This window comes from Manis javanica, chromosome 5 (genome assembly GCF_040802235.1).
Source record: "Manis javanica isolate MJ-LG chromosome 5, MJ_LKY, whole genome shotgun sequence".
Classification (NCBI taxonomy): domain Eukaryota; kingdom Metazoa; phylum Chordata; class Mammalia; order Pholidota; family Manidae; genus Manis; species Manis javanica.
Window position 1 is genome coordinate 51,400,041 of NC_133160.1, and position 13,423 is coordinate 51,413,463.

The 13,423-nt window shown below is 39.0% G+C and overlaps 1 protein-coding gene across 2 annotated transcripts in view; it reads left to right on the forward strand.

Moving 5' to 3' along the window:
- The window catches only part of RNF150 (ring finger protein 150), a 309,572-nt gene that overhangs the window by 192,796 nt on the left and 103,353 nt on the right, over positions 1–13,423 (forward strand). For both annotated transcript variants that reach the window (XM_073237012.1, XM_073237013.1), the window contains exons 3-4: positions 3,732–3,803; positions 11,569–11,651. In XM_073237012.1, coding sequence (XP_073093113.1) covers positions 3,732–3,803; positions 11,569–11,651 — 155 coding nt within the window. The remainder of the gene's footprint in view (positions 1–3,731; positions 3,804–11,568; positions 11,652–13,423) is intronic.

The window sequence follows — 13,423 nt, forward strand, 5'->3', positions numbered from 1 at the left end:
TTTTTCTCCTTGGGTCCCTTCTCTTGGGAGTTCTGTGTGCTTCCGTAGTCTGAGCGACTATTTCCTCCCCCAGTTTGGGGAAGTTTTCAGTAATTATTTCTTCAAATACACTTTCTATCCCTTTTTCTCTCTCTTTTTCTTCTGGTACCCCTATAATGCAGATATTGTTCCTTTTGGACTTGTCACCAGTTCTCTTAATATTGTTTCATTCCTGCAGATCCTTTTATCTCTTTCTGCATCATCTTCTCTGCATTCCTGTTCTCTGGTTTCTATTCCATTAATGGCCTCTTGCATCTCATCCATTCTGCTTTTAAATCCTTCCAGAGATTGTTTTATTTCTGTAGTCTCCCTCCCTACTTTGTCGGTTAGCTCTCACATTTGTCTCTGCAGGTTCATCAGCATGGTTATGACCTTTATTTTGAATTCTTTTTCAGGAAGATTGGTTAGGTCTATCTCCCCAAGCTCTTTCTCAGGGGTTGTCTCTGTTAGTCTGGTCTATATTGCATGCTTCTGCCTTTTCATGGCAATAGAGGTAGTTGTGGGGAACTGGTGCATGTGTCTGCTGGGAGAACATCCCTTCTTGCTAGTTGTGGCCTTCCTCTCCTGGGAGAACAGTGACCCCTAGCAGCTTGTGCTGGGCAGCTGTGCGCAGATGGGGTCTCTGATTCTTGCCCGGGCTGCTGTGGAGGGAGCTCTGTGTGGCTGCTCTGGGTGTTGCTGGCCTCAGGCTGCTGCTCCGCTATGGCGGGGCTGCACCGGAGGGGTAATGGGTGGGAGGCTGATTTTGCCATGAGGTGCCTCCAGTCTGTGCTGCTGTCCAGGGTTTAGGGCACCCGGAGTTCTCAGGCATTTCTAGCTGCTAGGCTGAGTGCACCGGGATGCTTCCATCCAGCAGTGGGGCACCTGTCCCTTTAAGACTTTCAAAGAGCACTCACTTTTCTTTTGTCCCAGGGGCACCGGCTGTGGGGACCCGCTCACAGATTTTACTGTCCCATTTCTCTAGTATCCAGCACACCACACACTGTGGCTGCACTCCCAGTGCGGATGGCTAGCGCTGGGTGTTCAGCAGTCCTAGGCTCACACTCCCTCCCATCTCTGACTCTTCTCCTCCCACCAAGGAGCTGGGGTGAGGGGTGGACTCGGGTCCTGCCGGGCCACGGCATGTATCTTACCCATTTCACGAGACACTGGGTTCTCACAGGTGTAGATGTAGTCTGGCTGTTGTCCTGTATTGTCTGGTCTCTCTTTTAGGAATAGTTGTATTTGTTGTATTTTCAAAAATATTTATGGTTTTGGGAGAATATTTCCGCTGCTCTACTCATGCTGCCATCTTGGCTCCTCCTAGGAAGGGCAGTTTCATTTCCTAAAGAATTGTTTTAAATGAAATTAAATTTTGAAAACAGTTCGGACTCACTTCCTTAAAAATATTTCAGTCTTCCTCTGAGTATTATCTATGATCATTGCTTGAAAATATATTTTGCTACTTAATCACTCTTCCTAGCCTTTTAAAATACAAAACAATCAAGTGATTGAATGGGGGCCAGATATATAATCCCAATTAAGCATAACTGCAAAAGTATCTGAGCTCTTGACTTAAAAAAAAAAAATCAACATTTGTTTGCTTGGAGCCCAAATTTCTTACTCTAACTCTAATATTCAGGTTGTTTACATTTACTCTTGGTATCTAACAGCCTGTCCTCTTGGCCTTTCAATTCTTGCTCCAGGCTTCTTCAATGGAAAGCAGCACAGCTTGCTTACCTCACCACAAGCATTACTTAGAGTTGTGTGATAAATTTTCCTGTTAACTGGCTAAATTTCTCAGGTTGTTTTCTGTGCTTAAAGAAAAGAGTGTTGGTTTAAGATCTTATTCACTCATCAACCATTTATGGAGTTTCCACTAGATAGTGAGCTCAGAGACCAGAAATCTTTGTGTGTGTGTTTTCAGTACCATTTTTTTAAAACCCAACATAAGTGATCCAAAATATATGTGGAATGATTGTGTGTCATTTATTGAAGGCAGCTTTATTCTGGGTGCTGGCGACAAGGTAGGAAGCAAAGATAGCACAGTCCTGCCTTCAGGGAACTTACCTGAGTGATGTGTAGTAAGGATAGATCATAAAAGCATATTTCATTGTAAATGTTGTGACAGTGCTATGAAGCACAGGGGCAACGTGCTGGGAGGGTCTAGCCTCAAGCATTCTCCCCTGGGAGGCAGCAAGGAAGGGCTCCCTGAAGAACTGGCCTGAGTTGAGACCACAGGATGGTCAGTTGGTAACTGGAGGAAGAGGGGAGGAAAGAGAGTTCCATCTGTTTAGAATCACCTTGATTCTTCACTCTCCCTCTGAACTCTGTTCCCTCTAGATATTCATCATTGTAGACTCTTCCTGTTCTTCCTGCTACCTTAGTTTGCCAGCTACTCACAGACTTCTGCATAAATCTCAGGTGTATGCAGGCCTCCTTTTAGGAAGCAGCCAATGCTTACTCTTTTGTAAAATAGTGAGCATATACCAGTGAACAGTTCATATATCTTAGGTACCCTGATAAAACCTTTATCCCTACAACAACCCTGTGAGAAAAGTATTAATTTATAGAATGAATGAAAACTTGTAGAGATTAAGTAAATTCTCAAATATCACAAAGTTAGTGACAGGTCAGTGAGAATCTGAGTAAAATTAAGTCTGACTTTAAAGGCAATGCTAAACTGCCTGTTCATTGCTCAACAACCAACCATCCAATCAACCAGCCAGTCAGCCAGCTGGCTGAATGTTATTTCCAAAAAGAACAAAATTGATGGAAGCAAATGATTATTCTGTTAAATGTTTGTCCTGTTTATCTTAGTCCTTCAAATATGTTTCACTGCCACAAATACACATGTATTAAAGAAAAGTGGTACACATACCTAAGAAGGAAATACAACATGATAGTACACAAACAAACCATTCTTTTCATTGACAGACTAAAATTTTTCTCCCCACTTCTCCCTCTCATCCTTACTGCCCTGTCATTGCATTGCCACAGGGCTTATTAGGACATAATTGTCTCCATAAAAATAAGGGGGGAGGAGAGCATGATACATTAGTCCTCAACGTGGGGGGTGGGGATTGCTCAGGTGTTTGCTTTGTGATTACTTGTTAAGCTGAGCACATATTTTTTATGTATTTTGCCATATCCACACACACACTTAAACATACACAAAGGAGGTGAAATAGGCATGTAAGAATGTTATGGAAAAGGGTAGCACACACCAAATGTAAATCTACATTGGTTTTATATAAGCAACAGAAATTGCTTAAAATTCTATATTTAAAGTAACACACAAATAGTTAACCTTGGTCTTGAAAACAAGGAGGTAAAGCTTATTCCAGCTACTCCAGATTGGCTATTATCTTCATGACACAGACTAAGTGGCTAAAGTAACAAATTCCTAACTATTTTTTTTTTGCTAACCTGCATGGATGTAACCTGTGTGGAGTCACTGTAGAGCAGGATCTTTGCCTATCATATGCCACTTGCTTAATATTAGGCATGAAGAGCTTCTCTCGATGACAAAGCTCTTCAATAGACCTCAATTAGTTAAGCCACTTTGCACATCTCCTCCAGCCAGCATTGTGAACATCATGCCACTTGTGCATGATTTCAGAGGTAGCTGCCCTGAATTAGTAAATGGCACCAGAAACAAGGTAAAAAATTTCACATCTTTATGATTAACAAGTACTTTTTGGTTTTTTCAGCGCCGTCTGGGAGATGCAGCAAAGAAAGCGATCAGCAAGCTCCAGGTCAGGACCATCAAGAAGGGAGATAAGGTAACAACCTCTTTTCGTTTTGGTAAGGAGCTGTTCAAAAAGCTCCTGACTTTTCTGACAGCCAGAGTAGAAAAGGAAAGCATAGGAAAGGGGAAACGTGCTAACAGTGCTCCTGTGAGTGTGTTGTTATACCCATCTTTATCAAATATAGTTTAAAGCAGTTTATAAAATGCATCTAAGACACCAAAGTAGGTAGATAGAAAATATGACACATAGAAAACTAAGCATAGGAAGAATAGATGAGGCCAGGATGAAATTAGTACACAAATGCCTTTGCTGAATATGTAACAAAAATGGGTCCAAGATTCAGGTTGGGGCATCCTAGTAACCAGTGCAAAGAAAGAAAAATTATTCAAACAATGTCTAATTACCTTATTCCAGTATCCCACAAAATGAAAAAAAAAACAAAATGTTTGTTCCTGGTACTATGACATGAGAACATTTTTCCACAAATCCTTTCAAGGAAGAGAGTGTCATGTGCTACACGAGGTCCTCCACTTAAGTTTACAGTAAATACAGAAAGCACATTCGGCCTCTCCACAGTCTCCTATGTAGAACCCTAAAGTCACTGCAACAGCTTCCCTCCCTGCAGAATGACAACAGAAAGCCCAAAACAGAAGCATAGCGTGGGGAGGGACAACATAGTGCGGTCGCAGCCCACAGGCCTCTAAACACCTCTATTCTCCAGGAGAAATTTTTTTCCCGAGGAGAAATTTTAGAGCAGCAGATTGTGGTTACATGGGTTTGGAGTTTCATGGGACACTGTAAGGGATACTCAACTCTACATGTATACCAGCTGTTTGTCCCTAGGCTGAATAATTGATTCATCTCACCAACTATGTGTTGCTGTTCTCCAACTACATAAATATGCTATTAAACCTAATAAGAAAATTCATTTAAAAGCACTACTAAATTAAAAGTACATATATATATATATATATATATATATATATATATACTTTTTGTTTTGGTATCATTAATATACAATTACATGAGCAACATTGTGGTTACTAGATTCCCCCCATTCTCAAGTCCCCAGCACATACTCCATTACAGTCACTGTACATCAGCATAGTAAGATGCTATAGAGTTACTACTTGTCTTCTTTGTGCTATACTGCCTTCTCTGTGCCCACCCCCCTACATTATATGTGCTAATCGTAAGGTCCCTTACTCCCCTTATCCCTCCCTTCCCACCCACCCTCCCCAGTGCCTTACCCTTTGGCAACTGTTAGTCCATTCTTGGGTTCTGTGAGTCAGCTGCTTTTTGTTTCTTCAGTTTTTGCTTTGTTCTTATGTTCAACAGATGAGTGAAATCATTTGGTAGTTGTCTTTCTCCACCTGGCTTATTTCACTGAGCATCATACCCTCTAGCTCCATCCATGTTGTTGCAAATGGTAAGATTTGTTTTCTTCTTATGGCTGAATAATATTCCATGGTGGGAATGTACCACATCTTCTTTATCCATTCATCTACTGATGGACACTTAGGTTGCTTCCATTTCTTGGCTATTGTAAATAGAGCTGCAATAAACATAGGGGTGCATCTGTCTTTTTCAAACTGGGCTACCATATTCTTAGGGTAAATTCCTAGAAGTGGAATTTCTGGGTCAAATGGTATTTCTATTTTGAGCTTTTTGAGGAACCTCCATATTGCTTTCCACAATGGTTGAACTAGTTTACAACCCCACCAGCAGTTGTAGGAGGGTTCACCTGTTTCCTCATCCTCACCAGTATTTGTTGTTCCTATTTTTTGCTATGTTGTCCATCCTAACTGGTGTGAGGTGATATCTCATTGTGGTTTTAATTTGCATTTACCTGATAATTAGCAACGTAGAGCATCTTTTCATGTGCCTGTTGGCCATCTGAATTTCTTCTTTGGAGAAGTGTCTGTTGAGACCTCCACCCATTTTTTAATCAGGTTATTTGCTTTTTGGGTGTTGAGGCATGTGAATTCTTTATATATTTTGGATGTGAAACCTTGTCAGATGTGTCATTTACAAATACATTCTCCCATACTTTAGGATGTCTTTTTGTTCTGCTGATAGTGTCCTTTGCTGTACAGAAGCTTTTAAACATGATGTACTCCCATTTGTTCATTTTTTATTTTGTTTCCCTTGCCCGAGGAGATGCATTCAGGAAAAAGTTGCTCGTGTCTATATTCAAGAGATTTTTGCCTATGTTTTCTTCTAATAGTTTTATCATTTCATGACTTACATTCAGGTCTTTGATCCATTTTGAGTTTACTTTTTTGCATGGGGTTAAACAATAATCCAGTTTCATTCTTTTAAATGTACTTGTACAATTTTGCCAACACCAGCTATTGAAGAGGCTATTTCCCTATTGTAGGTCCATGGGCTCCTTTATCATATATTAACTGACCATGTATGCTTGGATTAATCACTTGACTCTATTCTGTTCCACTGGTCTATGGGTCTGTTCTTGTGCAAGTATGAAATTGTCTTGATTACTGTGGGTTTATAGTAGAGCTTGAAGTCAGGGAGCATAATTCCCCCTGCTTTATTCTTCCTTCTCAGTATTGCTTTGGCTATTCGGGGTCTTTTGTGTTCCATATGAATTTTAGAACTATTTGCTCTAGTTTGTTGAAGAATGCTGTTGGTATTTTGATAGGAATTGCATTGAATCTGTAGATAGCTTTAGACAGGATGGCCATTTTGACAATGTTAATTCTTCCTGTCTATGAACCTGGGATGTGTTTCCATTTATTGGTATCTTCTTTAATTTCTCTCATGAGTGTGTTGGAGTTTTCAGAGTATAGGTCTTTCACTTCCTTGGTTAAGTTTATTCCTAGGTATTTTATTCTTTTTGATGCACTTGTGAATGGAATTGTTTTCCTGATTTCTCTTTCTGCTAGTTCATTGTTAGTGTACAGGAATGCCACAGATTTGTGTGTGTTAATTTTGTATCTCGCAACTTTGCTGAATTCAGATATTAGATTCAGTAGTTTTGGAGTAGATTCTTTAGGGTTTTTATGTACAATGTCATGTCACTTGCAAACAGGGACAGTTTAACTTCTTCCTTTCCAATCTGGATGCCTTTTATTTATTTGTGTTGTCTGATTGCCATGGCTACGACCTCCAGAACTATGTTGAATAAAAGAGGGAAGAATGGGATTCCCTGTCTTATTCCTGATCTTAGGTGAAAAGCTTTCAGCTTCTTGCTGTTAAGCATAATGTTGTCTGTGGGTTTGTCATATATGGCCTTTATTATGTTGAGATACTTTCCTTCTGTACCCATTTTGTTGAGAGTTATTATCATGAATGGATGTTGGATTTTGTCAAATGCTTTTTCAGCATCTATGGAGATGATCATGTGGTTTTTGTCCTTCTTTTTATTAATATGGTGGATAATGTTGATGGATTTACGAATGTTTTACCATCCCATCCCTGGGATGAATCCCACTTGATCATAATGGATGATCTTATTGATGTATTTTTGAATTCAGTTTGCTAATATTTTATTGAGTACTCTTACATCTATGTTCACCAGGGATATTAGTCTGCCATTTTCTTTTTTTGTATTGTCTTTGCCTGGTTTTGGTATTAGAGTGTTGGCCTCGTAGAATGAGTTTTAGAGTTTTCCCTCCTCTTCTACTTTTTGGAATACTTTAAGGAGCATGGGATTAGGTCTTCACTAAATGTTTGATAAAATTCAGCAGTGAAACCATCTGGTTCAGTGGTTTTGTTCTTAGTTTTATTATTACCAATTCAATTTTATTGCTGGTAATTGGTCTACTCAGATTTTCTGCTTCTTCCTTGGTCAGCCTTGGAAGGTTGTATTTTTCTAGAAAGTTGTCTATTTCTTCTAGGTTATCCAGTTTGTTAGCATACAATTTTTCATAGTGTTCTCTCATAAATCTTTGTATTTCTGTTGTGTCCTAGTAGTTTTTCCTTTATCATTTCTGATTCTGTTTATGTGTGTAGATTCATTTTTTTTTCTTGAAGTCTAGGTATGGGTTTATCTATTTTGTTTATTTTCTCAAAAGAACCAGCTCCTGCTTTCATTGATTCTTTCTATTGTTTTATGTTTCTCAATTTCATTTATTTCTGCTCTAATCTTTATTATGTCTCTCCTTCTACTGATTTTGGCCCTCATTTGTTCTTCTTTTCTTCGTTTTGTTAATTGTGAGTTTAGACTGTTCATTTGGGATTGTTCTTCTTTCCTGAGGTAGGCCTGTATTGCAGTAGACTTCCCTCTTAGCACAGCCTTTGCTGAGTCCCACAGATTTTGTGGTGTTGAATTATTGTTGTCATTTGTCTCCATATATTGCTTGATCTCTGTTTTTATTTGGTCATTGATCCATTGATTATTTAGGAACATGTTATTAAGCCTCCATGTGTTTCTGGGTTTTTTAGTTTTCTTTGTGTAATTTATTTCTAGTTACATACCTTTGTGATCTGAGAAGCTGGTTGGTGCAATTTCTATCTTTTTTAACTTACTGAGGCTCTTTTTGTGGCCTAGTATGTGATCTATTCTTGAAAATGTTCCATGTGCACTTGAGAAGAGTGTGTGTCCTGTTGCTTTTCGATATAGTGTTCTATAGATATCCATTAGGTCCGTCTCTTCTAATACATTGTTCAGTGCCTCTGTGTGTTTACTTACTTTGTCTGGTTGATCTGTCCTTTGGAGTGAGTGGTATGTTGAAGCCTCCTAAAATGAATGCATTACATTCTATTTCCTCCTCTAATTCTGTTAGTATTTGTTTCACATATGTAGGTGATCCAGTGTTGGGTGCATAGATATTTATAATAGTTATATCCTCTTGTTGGACTGACCCCTTTATCATTACATGATTTCCTTCTTTGTCTCTTGTTACTCTCTTTGTTTTGAAGTCTATTTTGTCTTATACAATTACTGCAATTCCTGCTTTTTTCTCCTTATTACTTGCATGAAATATCTTTTTCCATCCCTTTACTTTCAATCTGTGTATGTCTTTGGGTTTGAAGTGAGTCTCTCATAGGCAACATATAGATGGGTCTTGTTTTTTTATCCATTCAGTGACTCTACATCTTTTGATTGGTGCATGCAGATGATTTACATTTAGGGTCATTATCATAGGTATGTACTTATTGCCATTGCAGGCTTTAGATTCGAGGTTACCAAAGATTCAAGGATAATTCTCTTAGTATCTAACAGCCTAATTTAACTCACTTACTATGCCATTACAAACACAACCTAAAGGTTCTTTATTTTTTCCTCCTTTTTCTTCCTCCTCTATTCTTCATATGTTAGATATCATATTCTGTACTGTTTGTCTATCCCTTGATTGACTTTTGGGTGTAGTTGATTTGATTTTGTATCTGCTTAGTAATTAATTTTTCTACTTTATTGTTGTTTTATTTCCCCTGGTGACAGTATTTAGCCTTAGGAATACTTCCATCTATAGCAGTCCCTCCAAAATGCACTGTAGGGGTGGTTTGTGGGAGGTAAAATCTCTCAGCTTTTCTTATCTGAAAATTGTTTAATCCCTCCTTCAAATTTAAATGATAACCTTGCAGGGTAGAGAATTCTTGGTTTGGGGCCTTTCTTTTTCATTGCATAAAATATATCATGCCACTCCCTTCTGGCCTGTACAGTTTCTCTTGAGAAATCTGATGGAAACCTGATGTGTTTTCCTCTGTATGTAATCTTTTTTCTCTCTCTGACTGCTTTTAAAAGTCTGTCTTTATTGCTGTTCTTTGCCCTTTTAATTATGTGTCTTGATGTTGTCTTCCTTGGGTCTCTTGTGTTGGGAGATCTGTGCACCTCCTTGGCCTGAGAAACTATCTCCTTCCCCAGATTGGGGAAGTTTTCAAAAATTACCTCCTCAATGACACTTTCTATCCATTTTTATCTCTTCTTCTTCTTCTTCTGGTATACCTATAATGCAAATATTCTTTCATTTGGATTGGTCACACAGTTCTCTCAATATTCTTTCATTCTTAGAGATCCTTTTTTCTCTCTGTGCCTCAGCTTCTTTGTATTCCTCTTCTCAAATTTCTATTCCATATACTGTCTCTTCTACTACATCTAATTTGCTTTTAAATCCCTCCATTGTATGTTTCATTTCAAATATGGAATTTCTTAACGATCGAATCTCTATCTTAAATTCGTTCCTGAGTTCTTGAATATTTTTCTGTACCTCCATGAGCACATTTATGATTTTTATTTTGAACTCTCAGGTTCTCAGATTGGTGAGTTCACTTTTATTTGGCCCTTTTTCTGGGGTTTGTGAGATTTTGGTCTGGACCAGGTTCCTTTGACGTTTCATATTTCTATGTGGTGCCCACTAGTGCCCAGAAATGCTAGTCTTTCGAACTGCTCAGCTCCTAGAGTGAGGTTGGGGATTGCAGGGGAATGGTGCTGGAATGGGAGGAAAGAGCTATTTCCTGCTTTCTGGCTTCAGTGCCTGTCTCCTGTGTCAGAGCCAGTGTAAACCTCTGTACTTTGCACCTCTAGCTGTTGTAGATGGGGCCTCCCTCTGGCTGACCTGACACTAGTGCAATGACTGCCTGTTTGCAATCCGGTGCTGGCAGGACAGGGGGAAGGTGCAGCAGACTGAGTGTCACAGTGGGGGGCTTCAGAGCTGAGTAGCCAGCCAGGGAAATGGAACTCCTGGAACTCCTCAAAGTTCCCAACCTGTTGGACAGAGAACATCCGGACAACATTGTCCACCTATCCCTTCTCCCGTGCAGCAAGTTCCGTGCAAACACCACCCCTTCAGCAGCCCTCTCACTGCTAGGAATCTTCTCCCACCACTCGCCTTTCCTTTGTCCCAGAGCAGCTGGATGTGGATCCCCATCCTCCACAAATGGCCGTAATCTCAGTCGCTCAAGCACTCTGCCTGTCCTAACTCCCCAACCCCACCAACCTCCAGAGAACTATACAATGTAGGTTTGTGCTCCAAAGCAGATCTCCAGGGGTGGGTGTTCAGGAGTCTTAGGCTCCCACCCCCTCCCTGCTCCATTTCTCTTCCTCCTGTGGGTGAGCTGGGGCAGGGGAAGGGCTTGGGTCTCGCCGGATCAAGGTTTGGTAGTTACCCTGTTTTATGAGGTTTGCTCTGTTCTCCAGGTGTATGCAGTCTGGTGTAGCCTTCTTTCCTGTTGCTATTTTAGGATTAGTTGTATTAACTATATTTTCATATTATATGTGTTTTTGGGAGGAGTTCTCTGTCTTACCTCTCATGCTGCCGTCTTGAATTGAGATCCTAAAATATTATATATTTTTGTTACTTTTCCCCTCAAACAGAGAATAATAAAAGAATAAGTACTGTCATGTAAGTACCATATTAAGACCTATTGAAAGAGATGTGTTTACTTGAAGAAGTCAGAACCACTGTTTCAGTGTTGTTTGCATTAGATTCCTGAGGAATGGATAGATTAAATACTATTCAGACAGTTCTCCATAAGTAGTATTCTCATCTTTTAGATTTTGAAATGTCACCTCTAATTATAACAAATAGGATTCATTAGCAATGGTATATATTATAAACTGTTTCCTTACAATTATAATAAGTAGCATTATTAAGTAATGATACATTAAAAAACTGTTTCCTCACAAAAGATTTCCAGTGGAACCCAGAAGTAAAAAGTGGAGGTTGGAAGGGATGCAAACAATGCCAATATGCAGTAAATTATTGATTAAGGAAACTGGGATGTAGACTGTTGAAAGCCTTGCTCCAGGCAAGCTGTTCCTTGGCTTGTTGTCTGGATATTTACAAGAGTCGAAGCTCCAAAAGTAAGTTCATCTGTGCTTTCTCTGTTGCAGGAAACAGAGCCTGATTTTGACAACTGTGCGGTTTGTATTGAAGGGTACAAGCCCAATGACATTGTCCGGATCTTGCCCTGCCGGTGAGTCACTGCACTGCCTGCCTTTGATTGGGGTGTGTGTGGAGTGCCTGCTGGCCTCACCGGCTCAGAGCTGCTGGCCTAGCCCTGAAGGTCATTCTGCCCAGACATTTCCGTGTTTGAATAGCAAACAAGCCAAAAGTGGGTTCCTTTTGTGTAGCCTTTCTCCTTGAAAACATCTTTTCTTGTGTAATGAGAAATATTGTTTTGATCCTCTTTGTATCAAAGTAAGTATACTGCTATGAGCTAGAGCCTTGTGATACAGAATTCAATGATTTGGCTCCAGGGACGAGTTTTCTTTAACAAGTCTGTGATATCCAGAATCACTTCTCACTTTAATAAGTTATTTTAATTAAATTAGTAAATTCAAAAATATATTTTATCAATGACCATGAAGAGATCAACAGCCAGAATATGGTCAGGAGTGAGTCAGAAGCCAAAGCAAATTCTATTCCCCACTTTTTGTACTAACAGGAAGGAAATAAAACAGTCACCCCCAAATCTCTAGAATCTAGGGGAGGATGTTGGCATGTGTAGTTGGGAAAAACTCCGTAGGTGATTCTCATATAATCCTAACCCTCTCCTTAACTGAAAATCACTGTTAAGGGACCCGAATTCTTTTTATATAGTTAAATAAGTTTAAAATGTCAACAAAATCAAATATTTTAAAGTTGTGTAAAAGCTGTCCTTCTATACCTGAAAACCTTTGTTCAGTGCTTTTGCATCCGTGAAGTGTCCTAAAAATAAAAATCAAATTATCCCTTGAAGAAAGAGTCTTCACTTAGAAAGATTAGATTTAAAAATTCTTAGGTTATTTAAGTAAACAAAGTAGAAAAATACATGAAGATATAAAACAATCTGGTCACTTATAAAACAATGCAACTTTAAGAACTATGCATTAAAAATAAAAAAGAAATAAAATATGCCGTCAGAGGAATTAGTTTAATAACCCCCAAATGACAAAGAAGTGACCAAAAAGGACAGTACACTTGACTAGATACAGGAACTCCCCAGGGGCATGAATCTTACTTGAAGTGCTATTAGGAAAATCAATCATCAGGAACAGAGGCCTTGAGGACGTGCACTCTGGTGACCCTAGCTTTCCCTAGTTTCTAGATACTGGACTATGTCATAAATAGAACACATAAAGACCTTCCTCCACAGGAGGGTACTATACATAAATTCTCTAGCTCGACATTACACTTAGTATTCACTTGGCGACTTCAGGAAATACAAAGAATGGCAGTGTGTGAACTATGGAGAGCCTCTCAGGGTAGCATCTTTCAACTCTGCAGTATTTTATCAAGGGTTTTATAAAGCCTCAGAGTTATAAGCAAGGAAAGTGCTTTCCTTTGCTACTTGGAGATGATTTACAACACTATGAAGGTGCTACTATTGAAGTATATTCAAAGCAAATTAGGGTTAAATAGCAACTTTTCCTAAGAATCCAAGTGTAATTAAGAAAATATGTTTTAAAAATTAGGTATAGTATTACTTAATTCTGTAATTCATACTGTATAAAATAGCTTGGCCATTTAGAGCTCTGTCATGAGTATATTTCATGTTACATGTAATTGCTAGAGGCTACATGATATGCAAACAATCGATGTAATAATAGGCAATTCAACTTAACATGCCTCTGTTGTGGAACATTTGGGTGATTACAAATTTTAATTATGACAAATTACACTGCTTTAGCAGTATTTAGATTGTCATGAGATATCCATCCCAGTTCTCCTTTTATGGTCTAATTTTTTAGAAATACTAACAAGAAA